We start from the raw sequence: 25405 nt of genomic DNA, 5'->3' as shown, positions 1-25405 counted from the left end.
TAGGTTGCGTTTCATGACAATTTCCGCTAGCGCATCAAAGTTTATTAGAACGGAAAGTGTTGCATCTGTCTTCTACGATTTATTCTCTGCGTGTTTACCATTTTAGTATAACCTTTGTGTTGTAGCAAAAGATACTAATCGCGATTAGCATTTCTCCATTGACATCACTGTTAAAATTAGCTTAGACGCTAACTGGTCAACCGAGTCTCATGTTAATGGATACATACCTTTTCTGGCATAATGGCTTCATGCTAAATCATAGCTTTATGTTCATGTACATGCATATGGTCGGTTTGTAAGTTAATGTCATGTTATGTTTCCACAAAATCAAGATTCTCACTAAAAACACCAAACTCTGATTCGGATTCCTGGGTCTTTATTTCATAGATCTGCTGTTAGCTAACTGCTAAGCTAACTTCTAGAAGCAAGAGCAGAATAGCGATCGACCAACCCGGTCTCACTGCAGTTCGTAAAATAGTCACGAAATTGAAATAGTGATTTGTGTACATAGACAAAAATGGAGTCAGTTTTTAGCAAATGTAGCTCAAACAGGACGGAACAGTGCATTTGTTGGGGACTCTTTTTAGTCGTGGATTAATCCCCATTCGTGTTGATGGTAATTAAGGAACATGTGCAACCGCATGGGAATCTCTGGCTACTGGTTGGTTGGTCAATTCATTGTTGGCATCGCATTTTTAATTGGATTTGTAAGATCAATATCGGGAGACTTTTCTCTTTGGAACAAAATACTTTCATGAATAGTTCTGTAAAGACAGAAAATATCTTCCGCGAGCCATTTCCTGGCACATTATAGCTATTTTTTGTAATGCTAAACTGTGCAGTTTTGTCAAAGTGGGAACATTTTCAGATTTTTTTTCAATTCACAACTGATGCATGCTGATTTTCCCCCCAAACACAAAGGCATGCGAGGGAGCCAGAAAATAAAGGAGACCAAAAAAAAAAAAAGTATGAAGTAGAGAAAATGTGACAACCTCTAAATTGGAGCGATTTGGGGACTAGTGTATAAAGACACATCTAAACCTGCTAAAGCTTTTCCATTTTATTTCATTATTTGTTTCCCTCCAGCCTGCATCCCGGTGCCGCTCTCTCGCTCGCCCATGGAGCCCGAACCCTCGCGGGGAGAAACAACATCAACCAAATGACTGAATAATTGAATGACCAAATGAAACCGCCTGCGCTGCTGGGCGGATCAATAGACTCCAGCGCTCTCCATTAGGTATTCACCGCGACCCCTGTCTCCCAATTTCTCTCTTTCTCTCTTTCTTTCTTTCTTCCTTTCTTCCTCCCACTCATCTTATCTCGTACTCTTCTTGCTAAGTGTCATTTTGTCGTTTTTCCCCATCATCCTTCTTTGTCTCCCATCTTTCTCGCTCACTTTTACATTTCTTTCTCCCTCTTCTCTCCATTCACATCTTTGTTTTCAAACCTTTTTTAAACTCATCTGTCCACCGCCTCGTTCTCCATTCTTCACTCTCTCTTCTCATCCTGCATGGCAAACAAAACGTGGGAGAGGACATCCGTTGTTGTTGTTGTTGTTGTTCTCAATATTTATTCTGCTTCCGCCGAGGGGAAGACAAACCAATACATCGAGTCAATATTAGACTTTTATTAAAAAGACAGACTTTGTGGGAGAAGCTCACGATGGTGTGACGATTTACTCGCTGAGAGAAGAAGATGAAACACACCGGTTGTGTTCGTAAGGACCGTAACTTTGCCGATGCAACAGCATGACTTTGGAAGTCAGGACAAAAGAAGCAAAGCAGCAAATTCAAAAAGGGCTTTGATATCAACCGTCTGTCTTTCAGAGTAGTTTCAATATTTATTCACTCAGAAAACTGCGTTCCGTCACCCTCGTCTTTTTCCCCTTCCCTTCCCGTCACGATCCGTCTCTGAGAATATGAGCCGGAGGCCCCGCATCAGAGATCCCATCTTGCGGAGCCGGCGTCGGAGTCGGCGAGGCATAAAAGAAACCCAGTTGGATTTCACAAAAGAGGTTAACAGGGGAACGCAGAGGAGGGAAGAGAGAGATGGGAAACGGATGAGCGGAGGTGCTTTTTTTGTATTTTTGCTGTGCTGCCACCTGAGTCAAGCCTCATGAACACCTCCATGCATTTACCTGATCAGATGAACAGTGGCCACTGAAGCGGAGTGTCCCTCGGCCTCTTTTTCGGGTGTGGCATATGTAAGAGGTGTGAGATTAAATGTGTTTACAGGAGCAGGGGGAAGAAAGAAAAAGACATTTTGCTGATCCTCACCTGTGCAAATGGTGAGTTATGGCCTCAAAGGTTTGTGTTTAGGTAAGCATGGAAGCTGCTGCAGTGTGTGTGTGTGTGTGTGTGTGTGTGTGTGTGTGTGTGTGTGTGTGTGTGTGTGTGTGTGTGTGTGACTTTTAGTGTTCTGGAGAATTAAAGCCATATCTCTCTCAGATGGAGGCCTCCTGGCTCTAAAGTGCGTTGCCTCCCTTTCCTCTCCTTGCTGTTGCAGTGCTCTCCTTCTGATTGAAAGAATAGGACAGCAGCAAAAGTACAATTCTTTCAAAAAAACTAGCCAGCTCCGTGGATTGACTCTGATCCACTAACTGTGCCTCCAAATGCTACCAGACAACAGAGGAGTGATGTATAGACACCGTATACATCAAACAGTAGCCCCGCCCCTAAAGCGTAGAGTCATTTATATCGACTTCTATACAACCAGAGGAGTCGCCCCCTGGTGGTTTAGGAGAGAGCATGCAGCTTTAACACATGAAGTAGAGACTTCTATACAACCAGAGGAGTCACCCCCTGGTGGTCAGGAGAGAGCATGCAGCTTTAACACATGAAGCATAGACTTCTATACAACCAGAGGACTCACCCCCTGGTGGTCAGGAGAGAGAATGCAGCTTTAACACATGAAGTAGAGACTTCTATACAACCAGAGGAGTCGCCCCCTGGTGGTCAGGAGAGAGCATGCAGCTTTAACACATGAAGCATATACTTCTATACAACCAGAGGAGTCGCCCTCTGGCGGTTAGTAGAGAGAATGCAGCTTTAACACATGAAGCATATACTTCTATACAACCAGAGGACTCGCCCCCTGGTGGTCAGGAGAGAGAATGCAGCTTTAACACATGAAGCATAGACTTCTATACAACCAGAGGAGTCTCCCCCTCGTGGTCAGTAGAGAGAATGCATATTTTAAGACACTTCTGCATCGGCTTCACTCAGAAGTGGAGGTTTCCGCCTGGACCGGACCAGAGGACTGTAACTCTCAGTAGAATCCAAGAAGTCGTTCCTTTCGTTTCCACCCTATACCGGATTTGGAATTTGTAAACACTGCGTTGACCGACACAGACACACATCTCAAGCTTCAGCAGAGACAGAAGCTGCTCGCTGAAAGTGAGGACCTATGAAAACCTGATGAAACTGGAGACTGAGAGTGCAGCAAAACAAAGGCTGCTTGCTGAGGAGCAGCCGAAGCTGACAGCAAGAGACACATCGGAGAATAAAGCTTTAGATTCAACCCGTGATTTATCGGCTAATTTCTGCTGAACTTGTTCAAATAGTTTCATTCGTCTACGTGCTTCTTTGTTTGCAGCGTTGCCTAATTTAAACAGTGAAAAGCACAATTAAAACTTTGTTTCGACCCCTCATTCCTCTGTCTGCTGTGCAACAACCACCAAAAAACGTACGCTGGATGTTTTTCGTCCAATTTAATGTAGTTAATTGAAACTAGACTTTGGAAATGTGGTGCCTGTATTTGTTAAACTTGCTTTTACAGGTTTTTTTCCCTGTTGGAAGTCAAGGGCATAACCCTGATTTTGCAGTGCTTCATATTATTCAATAACTTAATTAAAACACTCACATTTGAAAGGCACATTCTACTGATTTAAATGTAACTTTAATATAATGAGCAGAATGACGTTTGTTTCAGAATTTTTGGCATCAAATTGATTCCGGTTTCAGCCTTAAAATTGAAATATCTGAATCAAAATCTTCAAGATCAGAAATCTCTTGACTTGTTTTCACAATTCTTTAGATCAGATCAGAATTTTTTTCAATCCAACTTAAAAATATGGGTCCATGGGGACCATGAATGTCTGTATGTTGGGTCTACCGTCCAATAAAGTTGAGATATTTCAGTCTGGATCAAAGAGACCATCTCCATCCCCAGCCTGTATGGATAAAAGCTTGAGATGAGGTTAAAACAATGCAGCTGGAAGTGAATAAAAGTCTGTTTCAATCACACAAATTGACCAAAAATCCAACAATCCAGAAGATAAAACCAGGTGACACACAATATTAAAAATGCAGCGCAGCTGCCAATCGTCTTAGTGCTTTGTTTGTTTATGGTAATTACACCCTTGTTTCAAAAATTAATGTGGTAATGGTTTATTACATCCGCCAGCTAACATTAGACGGGCCTTCTGTTTTTACTACGTCTGTTCTCTGTTTGAATGGATTTGCATGAATTCTTCTTCAGATGTTTCTCTGACTTCACACTGTTTCACAAAGAGATGTTCTGTGCGATTAAATAAAAGATGCAGATATTCAGAATGGATTCAGCCAATCAGCGGACAGGAGAAGGGGTGGATGTACCGACCCGGTCCGACAGCACCGGGGACCCGGATGATACCTTCGCTGTCCCCTTTCAAAACCCATCTTCTCCTGTTGTGTTCATGTGGGGAATTAAAGAAGCCAAAAGAAGTGTTGGACTGCTTTGACTCACCTGCCTGAGGGATTACGGCGGAGAAGAACATTGCCCCGTTTCATTCTTTGCACCAAAGCAGGGTTATTCAACTATATTCTCAGGAAGCTGAGGGCCCCCATGAGGTGCCGGATATTTCCCTGAGCCATTATTCTCATTATGTAGGTACACTTGACACAATGTGCCTCCACATTTTCAAACACAATTAGGGATGGGTGTCGTTTAGGGAGGATTTTGTTGAAACTACTTTGTTTCTCGTGTCAATAAAATGACATCAGTCGTATTATGTGTTCTTTACTGACGGCCAACATCCTGCTGCTGATCTTGTGGACATATGTTACGTTTTTGGCCCCTCATCTTGGATGCGTTTGATCCGTTTGATCCGTGCATCCTGCAGGAAACATTGACTTTCCATTGGCTTTTGTTTTGGTGAAAAAATACTGGACTGTTGTGTTTGCATAGCAACAGAAAAGGAAGAAATACTAATACTTTCCCCAGATGATAAACATCCTCTGTGTGTGTGTGTGTGTGTGTGTGTGTGTGGATGGATGGATGGATGGATGGATGGATGGATGGATGGATGGATGGATGGAATGGATGAGATGGATGGGATGGATGGATGGATGATGGATGGGATGGATGGATGGATGGATGGATGATGGATGGATGGATGGATGGGATGGATGGATGGATGATGGATGGATGGATGGGATGGATGGATGGATGGATGGGATGGATGGATGGATGGATGGATGGATGGATGATGGATGGATGGATGATGGATGGATGGATGGATGGGATGGATGGATGGATGATGGATGGATGGATGGGATGGATGGATGGATGGATGGATGGATGATGGATGGATGGATGGGATGGATGGATGATGGATGGATGGATGGATGATGGATGGATGGATGGATGGGATGGATGGATGGATGATGGATGGATGGATGGGATGGATGGATGATGGATGGATGGGATGGATGGATGGATGGATGGATGATGGATGGATGGATGGGATGGATGGATGGATGATGGATAGATGGATGGATATTTTATTATTGATCCCGCAAGGGGCCATTTTTATGCTACAGCGGCATTTATACATACAGGTTACGCAATACAATGTGTGTGTGTGTGTTTGTGTGTGTGTGTGTGTGTGTGTGTGTGTGTGTGTGTGTGTGTGTGTTGGCCCCACAATTGTATGAAAACCTTGGATGCTAATAAAACGCCATCTCATCTCATCTCGTCTTTTGGTGGACGGTTCACACGGGTGATGTCACTGATCGCGTTGCTAAGGAAACTGCAGGTGCTTTTTTTTGCAACAACAACAAAAAAGATGATACAAATAAATAAATATGAATCCAGGATTCGAGAGATTTGAGAATCGAGAATACAAAACCAATTAGGGGCGCTCAGTATGCAGCTGTCATTTAGAATGAGCGGCTATCAGGAACAATGTGTCTCCACTCATCTGATCTACCGTCTAGACACACACACACACACACACACACACACACACACACACACACACACACACACACACACACACACACACAGTTGGGCCTCACTCTGTATGCATGTTCGGTTACAAGGAGAGAACTGCAACAGCACTGCTTCAACAGCTCAATATACTTGTATATATAATATAATATATGCATCTACCAAAACACCACATGGGAAGAAGGACTATATTAGTGTCATTTTATATTCACTTTGGACCATTTTCAGTGCATCCAGGCCAGCGGCGAGGTGTTGTGGGACATTGTGTGAATCGTGAGACAACGCTTCACAGGATTCGCAGGATTACAGGCAGGTGTTGGAGATGAGCCCAGCTGCCGGTTGACACACACACACACACACACACACACACACACACACACACACACACACACACACACACAGAGCCGTGACATTACATTTCTTACGCTCTCCACGTAGGCGGCATAGTTGAGTATACAAATTATGTAACAAAAGTTCAAATAAGCCAACGTTGATTTCAGTTTTTTTCACACGAGACATGAACAGCGGTCTCCTTGGTGAAAGTCAGTGTTTGTTTGACCGATCCGTTCACCCTAAAATCCTTCCTACATGGACTTTGTCGCTCTTTATATTACGTCACCTGACTCTGCACGTCCTGCCTCTAGATTACAAAGGATATATATATATATATATATATATATATATATATATATATATATATATGAATTACAGTGCATTGCTTTTCCTAAGTATAGGTATTAACAGTTAATGAGAACAGCCTGAAGTTGTACACATAAATATAACATACAGAAACATTAAAAGCACTAAGTAAAGAAACAGCCAAGCTGAAAACATGGTGCAAGAAAGCAAAGTTCAACACAATAAATATCAGTATTTGTTTTTCCACCCGAACACATTCGGCAAGAGAGGAAAGGAGCTGCAGGGTTTTGTAAAAGTTTTTTGTACTAACAAGCATACAATGAAAACAATATCCCACTGTGTTATGGGGTTCAGTCCGATGGTGGCGGTCGTAGTAATTATTCACCTCTACGGTGGTCGGGTAAAAAAACCTTTACCATCAGTGCATTGATTTATGCACATAGTTTGGGTTTGAATATAACCAGCAATATCTCTGAGATATCTGCCTCCACCCCGGTACAATGTAGTTTAATGTTGATTCATTTAAGCACTGAAAGATTATACTTGAAATCTTGGAAAATGTAAATGTGGTGACCTGAGTCATGCATAGCTCTCGCTGCGGGCGGTTTTCACAGGAACTACTTCTTTGCCGGATCTTAGTTCCAATGGAAACCGTTTGTCTCTCTGTCAGCACGTTGATCGCCAGTGATCGCCAATTTAATGTTGAAATGCTGTCTTGCAGAAAGCAGTTCCGCGTGTCCTACAAAGCTCTGGATCTAATAAGACGCTATCATATTGTGATGATTCAGCCTTTCTGCTGACCTGTTCCACTAATACGTGCAGTGAGGTGCAACAGGTCATACAATACAAGGTGATTGACAGGTCTCTAGCAGATATACAGCGTCTCTACCATTAAGTCATTTGAAATATGGCCCCTCCATTCACTGGTTGCAAAATCAAGATGGCGACGGCCAAAAAGCCAGATTTAGGGCTTCAAAACCGCAGTGCAGTGACGTCAAGACGACTCCGTCCACTTCTTACGTCCAGGACACCGACGTTGGGGTCGCTTTTGAAACTCTAAACTCTTGAACAAGCGTACGTATTTGATTCCCAAAACCACAGTCTTTTTTTTCCGAAATCAAACTAGAGACTTTATATTTTTTATTCTCACAACGTAGACTAGGTGCAGTTTGGCCCGTCTAAAGCAGCAGACGGGTGGTGATAACAGCTGATAAAACATTCTTCATAGAAACCAGTATGATGAACATCAGGTTAACTACTGAGCATCACTTACCCTGCAAAGTGCTGCAGGAGTCCAGGAAGCCGTCACATGCATCTGTATTCAACCTCTGACTCCTTCCCGCCCATGTGCAGAGCTTCTGGTATCAGAGCCCTAATTGCAACTCTGGCAGAGGGATGGGTGTGTGTGTGTGTGTGTGTGTGTGTGTGTGTGTGTGTGTGTGTGTGTGTGTGTGTGGCGAGTCAGCCGGGCAGCAGGGGGAGCACTGCTTCTGGGACTCTGATTTATTGGACAATTTCACAGCAGTGTCCGCAGTAATGGGACAGGATAAATGGCTGACCCCTCAGTGACTGAGCTGAGTCCCGGGGAGGAGCAGAGCTGGCTCTCACTGTGCATGTGTGTGTGTGTGTGTGTGTGTGTGTGTGTGTGTGTGTGTGTGTGTGTGTGCAGCATGTGTCAACGCTCCAATCTTTTTGTGGAGTGTCTTTGTTTTATTTCTCTTTGCTGTCTGTCTCACGCTCAGTGTGGATTTCTCAGTGTGTAGTCTTGTCCCTGTGTGTGTTCATCTTTATTATTAGCTTCTATACCTCCTTCCTGAAGCCACCAACACACACACACACACACACACACACACACACACACACACACACACACACACACACACACACACACACACACACACACACACACACACACACACACTCGTTCTATAGCTCGTCTCGTCTTCATCCTTCCGCCAACTGTCCTGTTGTGACTAATTCCTTCTCGGCCTGTGTCAACCTTTAGCTCGGCCTGTGTCCTGTGAGCTTCTCCTGTGTGTGTGTGTGTGTGTGTGTGTGTGTGTGTGTGTGTGTGTGTGTGTGTGTGTGTGTGTGTGTGTGTGTGTGTTTAAATAAGACTTGAAGGAACATTTGTATTCAAATCAACAAAGCTGGACGGAGCGGCAGCCATTTTTATGTTGTAGCTAGCGAACTTCCTTTCAAAACAAATCTGTTTAATCTGCTCATAACCCATATTTCTCAAACTGTGGGGCGCAACGTGCTAATCTGTGATTGGCCCAAACACGTAAAGCCATTTTACAGCAGTCCAATTTTCCTTTTTGTTCTTTTTTAGATTCATGTTTTCTTTAAATGGAGCAGTAGCTAGCTGCGTTTAGCTAACGCAAAAGTGAGCTTGTTGCAACTGAGGCACACGGCTGCAACTAACAGCCCAAAACAATATTTTGGAAAGGCCACGCCTCCTCACACAGATTGACTATAAATTCGACACAGCTCCATATGTTTAAAAAAATAAATCCTCAATAACCACGAAGGTCTGTCTAGCTCGATTTTCCACAATTTTTCATGTATTTGAGAAACCCTTTTTTGGCGTCTCCGCCTCAGCCGAACTCGCAGGATACGACCACGAGAGCATCTGAAGCATACAAATCAACCACTTGGGGGCGCTACCAATGCACACCAACAAAAACCACGAATCAAAGTAAAATCAGATTTTTTTTTGTCCAATCAATACTTAACTCGCAGGATACAGTCGGCCATAAATCAATGACAGTTTTGTCAAAACATCCCCAAACTTGCTGGGTATTTTTTAATTAAGCTGTAGAACCATGTCCCCAAATGTCAAGAAATATGGCAAGCTGTACTTTGAGTGTGGAAATACTGACAGGCTGCTTATATAGTTATGCTCTGGTCTAAGTCTTTAGACAGAATTAAAACAGCTGAAGTGACTAAAGCAAGACTGATATCTTCTCATTTGGGTTTTTGAAATTGAGCTGCTTTCAAAGGAATTGAAATGGCTACTTCTTTAATTTGCGATAAACTTTATTTTATATAAAAACACAAATTCACTCAATATATTTACTGTCCATATCATTTGTTTGCATTTGTGTTTTACTGTACCGGAGAAAAAAAGCCTGGAAGTGGATTAAAAACCTTATTAAAGTAAAAATATAACTAGATAAAAGTATGATGATTCTCTGTGGTCGAAAGAAAGGATGAATTCATTTTGTTTCAATTCTTTTATTTAATTTACTTTCAAAGCAGCAGCATCTTCTGACCCAGCCCGAGCTCTCTGAGAAAACGAGAAAAAACTCCCCGAAATGGGAAGAAATCTAGGGAGAGTTAATTCAAAGAGAGATCCCCTCTCCTCGGACGGCTGGCCTGTGACTGGACCTGAAAAGTAGACTATTGGGTATGTTGGGTATGACATATCACATATATCACATATATAATATATATCACATATATCACATACATAACATATATCACATATGTTCAACACCGACGGCTCAACCCTCGGGAGCAATTTAGGTTCAGTGTCTTGCTCAAGGACACTTGGTATGTGTAGGTGTGTGTGTGTGTGTGTGTGTGTGTGTGTGTGTGTGTGTGTGTGTGTGTGTGTGTGTGTGTGTGTGATACTATCTCATCCACAGGTGACCCCTCAGCTGCTCCAGGGTGAAACGCTCATCCGGGTCCTTGTGCAAACACCCCTTAAAGAAATCTTTGCAATCTGGAGAGGAAGAAGGAGAAGAAAGGGTGAGAACGACGACTCCGGTGATCCGTCACAACGTGAACTCAAACATACAGACGTGTGTCCGCCGACACGTTTGTGTGTGTTTTCTCTTACCTTTGGAAAGCCTGCTGTTGACCCTCTGCAGCGCTCTGTACTCCTCCTTGTGGAGCATGTCGAACAGGACCAATCCGATCTGGAACACTGTGGTGGGTCCGGCTTTGTATTCCTGCATCATGAACCACTCTGGGGGGAAGTGAGTACCTAAAATATAAGACGTAATAAAAAAGACAGTGAGGAGGAGCTTTGTTTGACGGGTAAAGTTAGCGAAGCGCAGGCGTAAAGATAGACGTCTTACCTATATAGGTGTGATAAGCGTCTCCTTCCTCGGAGAAGCAGCTCACGCCAAAGTCGATGACGCGAACTCGCGGCGCCTTCTTGCCGTTCTCAATAAGAAGATTGTGCACCTTAATGTCCCGGTGGAAGATGCGCTTCTGCTGGAGGTCGATGGCGGCGTCCACCAGCTGCCTCGTTATAACCTGACAAACAACGAGGAGAGAGATGAGGGATCAGAGAGGAGGACGCTTGGACGTGTTTTCATGGCTGTGAATCTGAGTCGACGGCAGCAGCTTACCTTTGCTTCCTCTTCTTTCAAGCGGCCTCCTTTGGATTTGATGTATTGGAAGAGGTCCTTGGCCCATATCGGTCTCTCCAGCACCAGGATCAGCTCCTGGTCCAGATCGTACCAGTCCAGCAGGTCAACGTGTGCCGAATGCCGCTCCGATTCCGCCGCCAGCTTCAGCATGACGGCGACCTCCATGGGGATGTACTGCCCGGTATCGTCCTTGTGTATGAGGACAACGTTGTGTCTGGGGATATGCTTGATAGCGACCTAGGAGATAGAAACAAGACTTTTTGGTTACACTTCCTCATATGTCTGCATGTGTGTCTGTGCAAGAACATGGGAGTAACACTTACAGGTAGATTATCCGCTTTGCGGTAGCCACTAAACACGGATCCGAATCCTCCTTCGCCAAGTTTCCTCTGCTGATGGTACTTGGCCTCCAACATGTCCGAAGGGTCCAACGTCCTCTTCTTCGTCTCAACTGGTCCATCGGCGGCGGCCTTCCTCTTGGCGCTTCTCTTGCGCAGAGGCTCAGGTGGTTTTCTGCTTTCTACTGATGAGAGAATAAACATCACAACATGAGTTTACATGAGTCACAACACGGACAAGACAAAAAGACCCCCAAACTAAAAGACGAGACGGGCGGTAATTCCATGTCTCGTAGCCCTTTAAGCCCGAGCCCTAACCCTAATAACCCAAACCCTTACCCCTAATCCTATTTATTGTTTGAGTTGTGTTTAGAGGTTGTACATCGGGATTATATATTATTGTAGCCCTGATTTTTATGTTTAATTTGATACCTAACATGTTTGTTTTTTTGGGGGGGAGGGATTTATACCATGATTTTTTCTTGATTTTCCTGATGCAAAAGGATCCTCCAATTGGGGGACGCTAGGGCTTAAAGCTCGTCATTTATTGAAGAATAATAGTTTAAGCTAGTTGTTTTATAACTTGCTCTAATTAAAATATGGACATAAAGCTCACCAGTGACCCCTGAAGTGGACGGCAACTCGTCACAGGGGATGGAGTCCAGTCGCCTACGTTTCTCCTGTGAGTTTTCATCGTCTTCTGGTACTTTCCTCTTTACGGCTTCAGAGACGACGTCCTCCTCCACAGATTTTAAGCGCTTTCCAAATATGATGCCCATGATAACTGAAGACTGCTGAAGACCTTTCTAACAACTTGTGTGTCTGTTCCTCTCCAGCTCCATAAGGGTAAACTGGCCCCTGAGGGTTCTGAAGCTGAGGCTTTGATTGGGTGTTCCATTCTAACGGCACAGTGTTCCGGAATATGCAAATGAGTGTTGATAGCAGCATTTATCAAATTGTGGTTGATAAATACCACAGTCAAATAAATATATCACTGTAAAAGTAAATACCCCTATAGTGTTATAACAGGTGGGGCGCAAGGGGAAATGCAGATTTTTTTAAAATTTCAAAAACTTTCTTGAGAACTTTACATATTACAAAAGTTCACTGTTGTGCCTGCACCTGTGTCTGCACCAATTGTTATTTTGAAAAGATATGCAGTGTAAAACTCAGTAAAACTCTTTATTGCCAAATATTTTAACTTCTTGTATTTAGTTTTTCACAAGTTGCACTTTATTGTTATCTTCAAGATATTCAGTTCAAAACAGGTTAATTGCAGCCACAATAAGCTATTTCTTAGCACAGATAGAACTTTATTTTCATTTTTCTAACAAAGTTATTATTATTTGGTTTACTTGAGAAGTGATTGCATTTTCTTTATTCTATTATTTGAAAAAACACAGATGGAGGAGTCACAAAAAGTTGTATTTCAATAAAAAATTCAGCATGAACCATTTTGTTGGGCGTGACAGAAACAGTTTGAGGACCAATGCATAACCTGTGATTCATTGTCACAATTGTTTTATTGTTATAATGTCATTTAATCGCTTTTTTGTTATCATTATTGCTTTTACTGTTTATGTTTATACCAGACTTAAAAGCGCTAGTCAAAAAAAAAAAAAGTGCTATTATTATTATGAAGTGACAACTTTGTTCGGCTTGTTTTCGGTCACCAGTGTCACATTTAAGTGTCATGGAACCGCATATACAGGATGTCTTCACTGTATGTGTGTGTGTGTGTGTATACAGTATTTCCCCACCAGCATGTGAGTGTGTATGTGATGTACAGGGCCACATTAAGCCCAAAGCAAAACAGTCAAACTGGAACTTTTCATCGTCTCCGACGTGATTTGGAAGCTGTATAAAAGAGTCTGTACATCAGCTGCACTCCCACTGGTCGATGTTTAATCTGCACTAAACACCGATGCTCCATTGATACATCCTTTTAAACGCTGCTGCCAGTGTTTTTGTATTCAAGTCAGTGACAGACAGTATTCAACATCTTCAAAAGACTGCAGCTATTCAGTTTCCCCAAAATGTCGCTTATTGGCAGGGTGGGAAGACTGATCACTTAGACACACTTGTAGATATTGTTGTATTTTTTGCTGAATCCTTTCTTGTTTGTTTTGTTTTTTATTTTGCATTTTTGAGAAAATAACACATGGAGACTCATTGTTGTGCTCATGCAAAGCCAGCAGAATTGTGGGAATGCAGTCAATGATGCAAAAGTGGTTCTTTCTAACTGCTAAGACCACATTTTTCTGCAAAAAAATAAAGCAAACTTTTGGGGCTTTAGTTCACTTGTTTGTGCAGCTTCTCATTTACTGCAATTGGAAATATCCATCAACATACCAATTATTCTTGTCTGAGGGGGATCCGTCCGATCTGTCTGCTGTTTTCTGTGATGTATTACTAGCACAGACACAAACTGATAGCTGGTTTCATACGAGTTTCATAACCAGTTCATTTGAACTGTGTCAAATTGTGTTTTTATCAGGCGGCAACATCCGGCTCTGCAGAGTGAAGCCGATTCACAAGTGTCTTAAAGCTGCATTCTCTCTCCTGACCACCAGGGGGCGACTCCTCTGTGTGTATAGAAGTCTATGCTTCATGTGTTAAAGCTGCATTCTCTCTCCTGACCACCAGGGGGTCACTCCTCTGGTTGTATAGAAGTCAATGCTGCATGTGTTAAAGCTGCATTCTCTCTCCTGACCACCAGGGGGTCACTCCTCTGGTTGTATAGAAGTCAATGCTTCATGTGTTAAAGCTGCATTCTCTCTCCTGACCACCAGGGGGTCACTCCTCTGGTTGTATAGAAGTCAATGCTTCATGTGTTAAAGCTGCATTCTCTCTACTGACCACCAGGCAGCGACTCCTCTGGTTGTATAGAAGTCTATGCTTCATGTGTTAAAGCTGCATTCTCTCTACTGACCACCAGGCAGCGACTCCTCTGGTTGTATAGAAGTCTATGCTTCATGTGTTAAAGCTGCATTCTCTCTCCTGACCACCAGGGGGTCACTCCTCTGGTTGTATATAAGCCAATGCTGCATGTGTTAAAGCTGCATTCTCTCTCCTGACCACCAGGGGGTCACTCCTCTGGTTGTATAGAAGTCAATGCTTCATGTGTTAAAGCTGCATTCTCTCTACTGACCACCAGGCAGCGACTCCTCTGGTTGTATAGAAGTCTATGCTTCATGTGTTAAAGCTGCATTCTCTCTCCTGACCACCAGAGGGGGACTCCTCTGGTTGTATAGAAGTCTATATAAATGACTCTACTTCTCTTGATGTATTCCCTCAGTAAACATTGTAAACATGAGTTTATGTCTCAATCTCTAGTTTCAAGTCTTCTTCAATACAGCATGATGTTCATTTAATAAATTATGGTCATTTAGAGTCAAACAGACCATAAAGCAGGGGATGCGTTAGGGGCGGGGCTACAAGGTGATTGACAGGTCGACACCAGAGACGTATTCGACGTCTCTACGTCACTCCTCCGCATTCCAAATATGGGAACCTCCGTTCATTGGTTGCAAAAAAACAACAAGGCGAAATCCAAGATGGTGTAGTGTTTTTTAAGCTTAGTTTGTCACATTTGGACTTGCACATCTATGTAAAATAAGTTGTTTATGTGTAGATTGCAATGCATGAAATATGATAATTAAAAAGGGATATTATTATGAGGGATTTGTAATTGTATGCATATGAAGGTCACTTTATTTCTGTGTAATGATGTCCATGTGTACATTGCAATGCTTAAAATAGATTATTGTTTATCAGGTCACAGAGCCACTAGTATGCTGAGGGTCACATGGTCATTTCCACACAGACAGTGGTTGAGGGTTTTACAAAGGAGCATTTGGTCTTGAGGAGCAAAGAGAATGGACCACCTGTGGTTCGTCCTGTGGTTTATGACACGAGATAAGGAACTGGTGGGGGATTTGAGTTGCATGTCAGCCACCCGAGAAGAAAGGTTTCTGTGAAAGGTTGACTGAAAGCTGTAGTCTCATCAGTTGTAACATATAGAACTGAATAACTATTCCTTCTAGGTCAAATATTGCGTTAGTAAACACAGGAGGGCGGAGTGAGGACTTCAGGTACCGGAAAACATGAATGTTATGGAGCCATCTTCAAAACCTGCGCCAAGAGAGACTCCGCCCCCGTGGGACTTTTAGCCAATCGCATGCCGTAGAACTAACCAATGAGTGGCCTTAAGCTCTGTGAATGGGACCTATAAATAACACGTGAGCAAGAAGAGCGGCCCTTTTAATCCCCACGTGACTGGACAAGACCTGCGGTCTGGAGTTCGTTGAGGAAGGAGGGGCCCCGATCGGGTTTGCATAAGCTGTTCTGTCATCATTCTTTTATTAAATAATTATTAGTATAACTCTTTTTGGACTCCGGACCTTATTCCCCACACCACCTCCCAGGATCTTGAACATTATATTTTACAATTGCGACGGCAAAATCGCGAAAAAGACAGTCCACAAACCAACGGGTGCCATCTATTTTTTTAATAAATTATTGTATAGTTTTGAATGAAGTGTTCGGCTACTTGTGTGTCTGTGTGGATTGTTAGTGTCTTAATAAAAAAAAATTAAAAAAAATAAGAAAACACCCCAAATATGAATATATTCATCGCCCCAAATACACATTCAGTGGTATACACTGATACACTGAGGTGTGTTGGTGCAGCAGCTGCTGGAATATCAGCGCTGATAAACTCATAAAACATTTAGACTCCTCCGCGTGACACTTGTCTGTCTTTAAAGTATAATGAACATAAACAAGTCTATTTGCAAAAATATCAGAAGACGTACATAATGCATGAAGGAATCCACTCTGTGTAATATGAGAGCTTCTGCCTTGCAGCCGGTTCTGAGGGCAATGGATCAGAGCAGATTAGAAAACATCTGGAAAAATATAAATCCCTTGCATGTTTTTGGCATGTGCATGGCGTGAATCATGTTGTGGGGTTGCTGAGCATTCTGGATATGCCTCCACAACTGTAGATGTGTATTACTATGACTGCAAAGTGTGTGTGTGTGTGTGTGTGTGTGTGTGTGTGTGTGTGTGCCGGAGTCTCACTGTAATAATCCTCTCGACATGACATGACAGTTTCATGCCAAGATGAGCACTAAATGTGTCTTTCTCACAGGCAACCAAAACTGCTCCATTTCCTCCTCATGCATCCACAGATGGAATTAAGCGGAGAAATCGCATTAAATAGATTGTGTTATCTTTAGTTATTTTCACAGCTATCTGCTCCAAAAGGAGGCAGCTTCATTATCCTTTCCCTTCCAAAACAGATTATGAACTCCAGAGTTGATTCCTGATCCCAATGACATCATTTCATGTCTGAGTTTCCTCTTCTGCAGCTGGCTGGCAAGTAGCCACTGGTTTAATGTTTATTTATATTTTTCCTATTGGACCTGACATCACCAGAGGACATACAGTGACCACAGCCATCTTCTGTTTTCACTTACTTTCCTCTGACTCTGATTGACCCACGGAAGATAAGGTTTGAAATGAATAACAACCCCAAAAAAACTGTATAAGCTGTCCTCGATGTTACCGAAGACTTTTTCTTTAACTCCAACTTTCTGTGTCTGAATCTGTGTTTTTTCTACTTTTAAATCTGCCTTCGACTCGGTTTGTCCTCTCACTCTTGTTTGTCCCTTATTCTGCCGTTTGTCCCCTTCCCTCCCTCTGTCTCTCTGTTGGACTGGACCACCTCTGCTCCGCCGAGGAGATAAAGCCACTTTCACTAAACCAAACTGAGGCGTGCTGTTAGTATGTAATCTTTTCATTTGATACGGCGGAACGGCCCGATTTCTTTCTGCCGCTACAGCAAGCCCATGGCAAGAGACGTCTTGTTATTATTCCACCATCTGAAAGGACGTGAACCTGAAGGAGGATCCTTGTTTGGTCTTCAACACTTTGTTTAAGCCACAAAAGGATCCCTAATATTGTGTAAAGGCAGAGGAAACGTGTGCGGTGATCCCACTACCCAATTACAACAAACAACTTAAAGGAATTACTTATTGATATTGCTCTGGTTTCTCCGTCTCTGATGTGTAATGGGTTTGTTTGCTTGGCGCCGACATTTCCCTCTCAATTGGTCTCATTGTGTCAGATGTGATGAATCAATCGTCTTAAATTATTTGAAAAATTCTGTTTAGTGTGAGGATCGGAAGTAGAGCAGACTTGCATGTCTGAGGGAGCTCTCAAGACGAATCAACCCCCAAATAAATACTATTTAGCGAAAATAGCATTTGACATACTTTGCAGTACTTGGTACCTCACTGTGTACAGCACAGCACAGGCCTGAGTGAAGCCAATGTGGAGGTGTCTTAAAACCTGCATTCTCTCTACTGACCACCAGGGGGTGACTCCTCTGGTTGTATAGAAGTCTATGCTTCATGTGTTAAAGCTGCATTCTCTCTACTAACAACCAGGGGGTGACTCCTCTGGTTGTATAGAATTCTGTGCTTCATGTGTTAAAGCTGCATTCTCTCTCCTGACCATCAGAGGGTGACTCCTCTGGTTGTATAGAATTCTGTGCTTCATGTGTTAAAGCTGCATTCTCTCTCCTGACCATCAGAGGGTGACTCCTCTGGTTGTATAGAAGTATGTGCTTTATGTGTTAAAGCTGCATTCTCTCTCCTGACCATCAGAGGGTGACTCCTCTGGTTGTATAGAAGTATGTGCTTCATGTGTTGAAGCTGCATTCTCTCTCCTGGCCATCAGGGGGCGACACCTCTGGTTGGATAGACGTTTGTAGAAAATGACTCTACTTCTTTCTTGACAACATTGTAAACATGGGTTTATGGTCTCAATCTCTAGTTTAAAGTCTTCTTCAATACATTATGGACTCAAGGCTTCAAAACGATCACAACCCAATGGGCGACGTCACGATGACTATGTCCACTTGTGATATACAATGAATGGACCCTTTTTTGTAGCAGATTGTATTTGCCAGGTCAGAAATAACCTGTAATTTGGGAATTACATGAAACTTAATGAAGTGTGCTCACTTATGTTGGTGTTGTTGTTTTGTGGTGTCTGATAAACCCATGAATGTTTAGGCACGTAATGTGCATGACATGAAAATAAGGATATCAATCAATCAACTCCCCCTGAGTGTCCACCGCTCTACTCTATGATGCTGTCAGCCCGTCACCAGGTTGGCTCTGCCGGCTCTCGTATGGCTCTATCCACTGGCACCTCGATGGATATATATATATATATATATATATATATATATATATATATATATATATATATATATATATATGTATATATGCCTACAACCAAGGAGGAGATAAAGCCATATTGTTGGGACCGACTGCTGCACCAACATTAGGAACATTTCAGATAACACAACTCGTGGTCTCCCACCTGAATTATATCTACTCCACAAAGAGAGGACTGTCGAGCTCCCCGAGGGATGCAGTGTGTGCTCCCGGCTGACCGTTGGAAGGCTTATGTTAAGGAAATGTGTTGACACTTCTGTTGACTGGTATGTTGTGTTATCTCTTGTGCTGAGGCTGTGATTGATTCTGTCTGAACTGCCAGAGAAAGACCTCATCTATTTGGTTCCCCACCTTTTTATGGTGAAGTTGATTCTGTTTGAGTTGGTTCATTATTGTTTGCCACCATGTTTAGTGGTAATTATGTGAAATGATGATCTACTGATTGCACATACCATTATGCTAATGATGATTATGATTAACGCCGATTTTGATTACTGGAAAACAATGCTCTAAGTGGGGAATGTATTCCTCCACACGGGTCATTGGACTTTTCCCTGACCCCCGTATACTTTGGCCTTCATCACTGAAGACCAAGAAGAAAATGCAAAGAAACCCTGTGTGTTACTTATTTTTTTAATACATTTTCATCTCTCTGCAAAGAGCCAGCTGCTCGTGCCTTTACTCAATGTTCAAGGACGGGACAAGATAAAAACGACCTGATATGCTCTGTCATCTTCTGAAGATGTTTATTTGTACCAGACTTAGATATTATGTGTAACTCACCTCTCTGGTCTCATTGAGTGCTGTGCTTTGTTTCCCCCAAATTGCGAGAGATTGCATTTGAGGAAATAAAAACCCACTGACGTTGATGATCCTCGGATCTTTAGAGAGAATGCAGCTTTAATACATGAAACATAGGCTTCTATACAACCAGAGGAGTCGGCCCCTGATGGTCAGTAGAGAGAATGCAGCTTTAACACGTGAAGCATAGTCTTCTATACAACCAGAGGAGTCGCCCCCTGGTGGTCAGGAGAGACTGCAGCTTTAACACATGAATCATAGACTTCTATACAACCAGAGGAGTCGGACCCTGATGGTCAGTAGAGTGAATGTAGCTTTAACACATGAAGCATATACTTCTATACAACCAGAGGAGTCGGCCCCTGGTGGTCACTAGAGAGAATGCAGCTTTAACACATGAAGCTTATACTTCTATACAACCAGAGGAGTCGCCTGCTGGCCAGTAGAGAGAATGCACGTTTAAGAAACTTCTTATTGACTGAACACACCTTTAGTCTTGTTTCATTATACTGTTTTAATTAGCGTTACTTTGTATCATGTGACTGAATCGTCTTTGTGCGAATGTTCAAAATGTATTTTGGTTTCTTGTAAAAGAGAGCTTCCTGTGTAAATGCAGTTTATGCTGCTGGCGCACACGCTGACATTTCTAATACAGTTTAGTATCTTATTCACTCAACACTCTGAAACACACTCTTGTCCGGATCGATTCCTCCGCTACAACTATTCACTCTGCTCTGATACATGTATTTGGTATTGGAAAGCACATAAACAAGCTCAGAGTCTGAGACACACACTTTTTACACATACTGTAAATGTATTGCCAGATACACACACACACACACACACACACACACACACACACACACACACACACACACACACACACACACTTGTACATGGCCACTGCTCTGGGAGCTGATAGCTGCCTATCTGTTGTGTTGAGTAAAGGCCTGCAGTCCTCTTCCCTCCCCAAGTGAGCAGAAAGGATAAACACAGTTCTGGATAAACCCTCTCTCTCATGCTTTCGGTCCGCTTCAAACACACACATACACACACACACACACACACACCCACACACACACACACACACACACACACACACACACACACACACACACACACACACACACACACACACACCCCATAACTCCTCTCATGCACTCTCCTGCCTCCCCGTCCTCTTTCACCCTCCTTTCCTGCCTCCATGGTGCTTTCCTCTCTTAACTTTCCCTCTTCCCTTCTCTCTCTTTCTCACGAGCTACATACTTCACTGCCTCACCATCCCAGTATCCAGTATCATGGCCGTTTGGGAAATACTCACAAATAGTTTTTTTTCATATTGGTTTTGTTGCCTAAACCTACCTGTTGGTGGTTGTGTTGCCTAATCCTAACTGTTGGTATTTCTGTTGCCTCAACCTAGCTGTTGGTCGTTGTTGTTGCCTAAACCAAACTGTTGGTAGTTGTGTTGCCTCAACCTACCTGTTGGTGGTGTTGTTGCCTAAACCTACCTGTTGGTGGTTGTGTTGCCTAATCCTAACTGTTGGTGGTTGTGTTGCCTAAACCTAGCTGTTGGTGGTTGTGTTGCCTAAACCTAACTGTTGGTGGTTGTGTTGCCTCAACCTAACTATTGGTGGTTGTGTTGCCTAAACCTAACTGTTGGTGGTTGTGTTGCCTCAACCTAGCTGTTGGTGGTGTTGTTGCCTAAACCTACCTGTTGGTGGTTGTGTTGCCTCAACCTGCCTGTTGGTGGTTGTGTTGCCTAAACCTAGCTGTTGGTGGTTGTGTTGCCTCAACCAAGCTGTTGGTGGTTGTGTTGCCTAAACCTAACTGTTGGTGTTTCTTTTGCCTAAACCTAACTGTTGGTGGTTGTGTTGCCTCAACCTAACTGTTGGTGTTTCTGTTGCCTAAACCTAACTGTTGGTGTTTCTGTTGCCTAAACCTAACTGTTGGTATTTCTGTTGCCTAAACCTAACTGTTGGTATTTCTGTTGCCTCAACCTAACTGTTGGTATATCTGTTGCCTCAACCTAACTGTTGGTGTTTCTGTTGCCTAAACCTAACTGTTGGTATTTCTGTTGCCTCAACCTAACTGTTGGTGTTTCTGTTGCCTAAACCTAACTGTTAGTGGTTTTGTTGTCTAAACCTATCTGTTGGTATTTCTGTTGCCTCAACCTAACTGTTGGTGGTTGTGTTGCCTCAACCTAACTGTTGGTGGTTTTGTTGTCTAAACCTAACTGTTGGTGTTTCTTTTGCCTAAACCTAACTGTTGGTGGTTGTGTTGCCTCAACCTAACTGTTGGTGGTTGTGTTGCCTAAACCTAACTGTTGGTGTTTCTTTTGCCTAAACCTAGCTGTTGGTGGTTGTGTTGCCTCAACCTAACTGTTGGTGGTTGTGTTGCCTAAACCTAACTGTTGGTGTTTCTTTTGCCTAAACCTAACTGTTGGTGGTTGTGTTGCCTCAACCTAACTGTTGGTGTTTCTGTTGCCTAAACCTAACTGTTGGTGTTTCTGTTGCCTCAACCTAACTGTTGGTATTTCTGTTGCCTAAACCTAACTGTTGGTATTTCTGTTGCCTCAACCTAACTGTTGGTATATCTGTTGCCTCAACCTAACTGTTGGTGTTTCTGTTGCCTAAACCTAACTGTTGGTATTTCTGTTGCCTCAACCTAACTGTTGGTGTTTCTGTTGCCTAAACCTAACTGTTGGTGGTTTTGTTGTCTAAACCTAACTGTTGGTGTTTCTGTTGTCTAAACCTAACTGTTGGTATTTCTGTTGTCTAAACCTAACTGTTGGTATTTCTGTTGCCTCAACCTAACTGTTGGTGGTTGTGTTGCCTCAACCTAACTGTTGGTGGTTTTGTTGTCTAAACCTAACTGTTGGTATTTCTGTTGCCTCAACCTAACTGTTGGTGGTTTTGTTGTCTAAACCTAACTGTTGGTGGTTTTATTGCCTAAAATAAAAAAATACTTCAGAGGGACACGACAAAACCGTACAAGTCGTGTCCTTGTACACAGAACCAATAGATTGCATTTCGTGACTATTTCACAAACTGCAGTGAGTCTCTCTCTGCCTGCTGCCTCTCATCAAAGTCCCAGACACCCTTAGGTGCAGGCAGGGTCTTATAGTTCCTCTGTTACTAAGGGTATTTCCACACTGAGTGGGTTTAGAGGAGTTACAGACCTGCAGCATTGTCTCCCTCAGTTCAGTTTGAGAAACAAGGTTCCACTATACTTGCAGATGCTGTGCCTCTCCTGTGATGACAGGGTCAACATAAACAGGGTCACATCTGTGCTGGAGGTGTCACTTTTTATTGTCTTATATTCAGCAAAACCCTGGATAGGCAGAGACAGTTATTTGTGCTCACTGGTTTCAGGCTTGAGGAAATGCTATACGCTACGATTGCAAGAACAAAAAATCATTCAAAACACACAAAAACACACAGCTGAACTCAACCAGAGGCACTGTCAAAATTGTGTTTAGGTTAATTAATAAGTCACTGTAGAGGGTTACTTTTTATGTATGCTCCGGTTTCCTGGAGGCAAATCCAATTGAAAGAACACGTTGTATTAAAATCTTGAATTGATTCACGCTGGAGTTCTTCTCATAGTGTGTGTACACTCTACTGGTGTATGCACACAGCATGCTGTATATGAAACAGACCTGCAGTAAATTATGCTCAAGTTTTTTTTATGATTTCTTTTAGGAGAAGTGTGTTGAATATTGCCATTTTTCATTTTAGAGCCCAGTGTGTGTTTTCTTTGTGTTTCTCGTATGTTTAATTATGCTCTAACCATGTGGAAAACTCCAGTTCTGCAGCGTGAAGTCAATGCTTCATGTGTTAAAGCTGCATTCTCTCTACTGACCACCAGGGGGTGACTCCTCTGGTTGTATAGAAGTTTATGCTTCATATCTTAAAGCTGCATTCTCTCTCCTGACCACCAGGGGGTGAATCCTCTGGTTGTATAGAAGTTTATGCTTCATATCTTAAAGCTGCATTCTCTCTCCTGACCACCAGGGGGTGAATCCTCTGGTTGTATAGAAGTATATGCTACATGTCTTAAAGCTGCATTCTCTCTACTAACCACCAGGGGGCGACTCATCTGGTTGTATAGAAGTATATGCTTCATGTGTTAAAGCTGCATTCTCTCTACTGACCACCAGGGGGCGAATCCTCTGGTTGTATAGAAGTCTATGCTTCATGTCTTAAAGCTGCATTCTCTCTCCTGACCACCAGGGGCGACTCATCTGGTTGTATAGAAGTATATGCTTCATGTGTTAAAGCTGCATTCTCTCTACAGACCACCAGGGGCGCCTCCTCTGGTTGTATAGAAGTCTTAATATTAATATATGACATATGTAGTCACATATTATATAGAATCACTTTTCAGTGAAAATCTAATTTGATCATTTAAACTGAAATTGTACTTCTTTAACAAAATAAACCATTTAAAAAACAATTACATTTGTCTAAATAATGTCTTTAAAGCACTATGTAGGAATTGGGCTTGATAAAATAAAAGGTACATTGGCTTCAAAAACTAAATGCAAAAAGATATTGTTATAATTGTTATGTTTTGTTACAATTACAACTGTACATATTGTAATTGATGTACTTTTTTATGAGTGGTCCTCCCCCAAACGTCGGTAACTGATCCCCTTTTTTGCTCCGTGTTAACATGTCAATTCCCTTTTTTTTCTTCATCACTCTGTTGCTGCAGCGATCCACTTTCCAACAGTGTTATCTTCTCCCGCAGATCAGAGCGAGTCAGAGACTTACAGCAAACATCATGATCCACAACACCACCTGTACAGGCGGGGACACATAGAGCTCCTGTGCACAACTTCTGCCAAATTTCTGGAAATCACAGATAAAAATTTAAAAAAGAGGGGGGGGGGGGGGCGGGGGGCGGGGGGGCGCTTATCGTCTGACTCGGAGTAGATTTGCAAAACGCTCTGACCCGCTCTGGCTCTCAGACCCCCGACCCGACCCCACTGAAGTGACCTCAGCACTAAATCACACACGGCTTCTTCTGCAAAATTATTTAACGAAGAGAGATGAAAAAAAAAAAAAACGCCCTCAGGCTTTTATGGACCTTACATATGGACTATACCTCCTGGTCCGGGACGACGTTTCCAGATGTTTTTTTGCGGTTTCTTGCGTTTTTTTGGGGTTTCCTCTAGAATGGGATTTTAATGGAAGACAGCGGTGCAGGAGAGCAACATGCACTCCTTCTCTTCTGATATTCACATTACACCGGTCATACATATTCACACCCACACTTGAGCACGATAACACATGTGAGCGGTTTCATATGCAACACACACACACACACACACACACACACACACCTATACACTCCCTATACACTCAGCCCAGACTGTGTCCCTTAGGAGCAGAGTTAAGTCTGACTGATGGACTGGCTTTCACAGATAGCTACATACTGATCTGCTTTCCCTCTCACACACACACACACACACACACACACACACACACACACACACACACGGTCTTTCCTAGCAGAATGATCTCTTCTTGGCTCACTGTTTGATGATGGGACCTGAGAAGCAGGTCTAGACCGTAACGCTCACCATATGTCTCCTGGAAAGAAAGAAGAAAAAAACCCAGAGAGCAAAAGCAAAGTCATCAACCGGCTTTGCCAGCGGCGAGCGGACCGAACTCTTTCGCTCCCAAGCGACCTCGGATCCATTTGAGCTGCGAGCAGCCGTAATGACACAAAAGATTCAGGAGTCAAATGAGAAATTAATGCGCGTGATGAAGTCCGG

The 25405-nt window shown here is 42.9% G+C and overlaps 1 protein-coding gene across 1 annotated transcript; it reads right to left on the bottom strand.

Moving 5' to 3' along the window:
• Positions 1 to 10484: 10484 nt before the first annotated feature.
• Positions 10485 to 12348, bottom strand: LOC306742530 (serine/threonine-protein kinase pim-1-like; the record flags this gene model as incomplete). The annotated part of the gene is made up of 6 exons (XM_079224921.1): positions 10485 to 10576; positions 10694 to 10840; positions 10935 to 11115; positions 11211 to 11468; positions 11555 to 11754; positions 12186 to 12348. The coding sequence occupies 6 exons, from the start codon at positions 12346 to 12348 to the stop codon at positions 10485 to 10487; spliced, it is 1041 nt and encodes a 346-aa protein (XP_079081047.1).
• Positions 12349 to 25405: the final 13057 nt, after the last annotated feature.

Source organism: Taurulus bubalis (genome assembly GCF_910589615.1).
Source record: "Taurulus bubalis genome assembly, chromosome: 10".
In the NCBI taxonomy this organism is placed as follows: domain Eukaryota; kingdom Metazoa; phylum Chordata; class Actinopteri; order Perciformes; family Cottidae; genus Taurulus; species Taurulus bubalis.
Note: the sequence above shows the minus strand (reverse complement) of the source record. Positions and strands in the feature narration are given on the sequence as shown.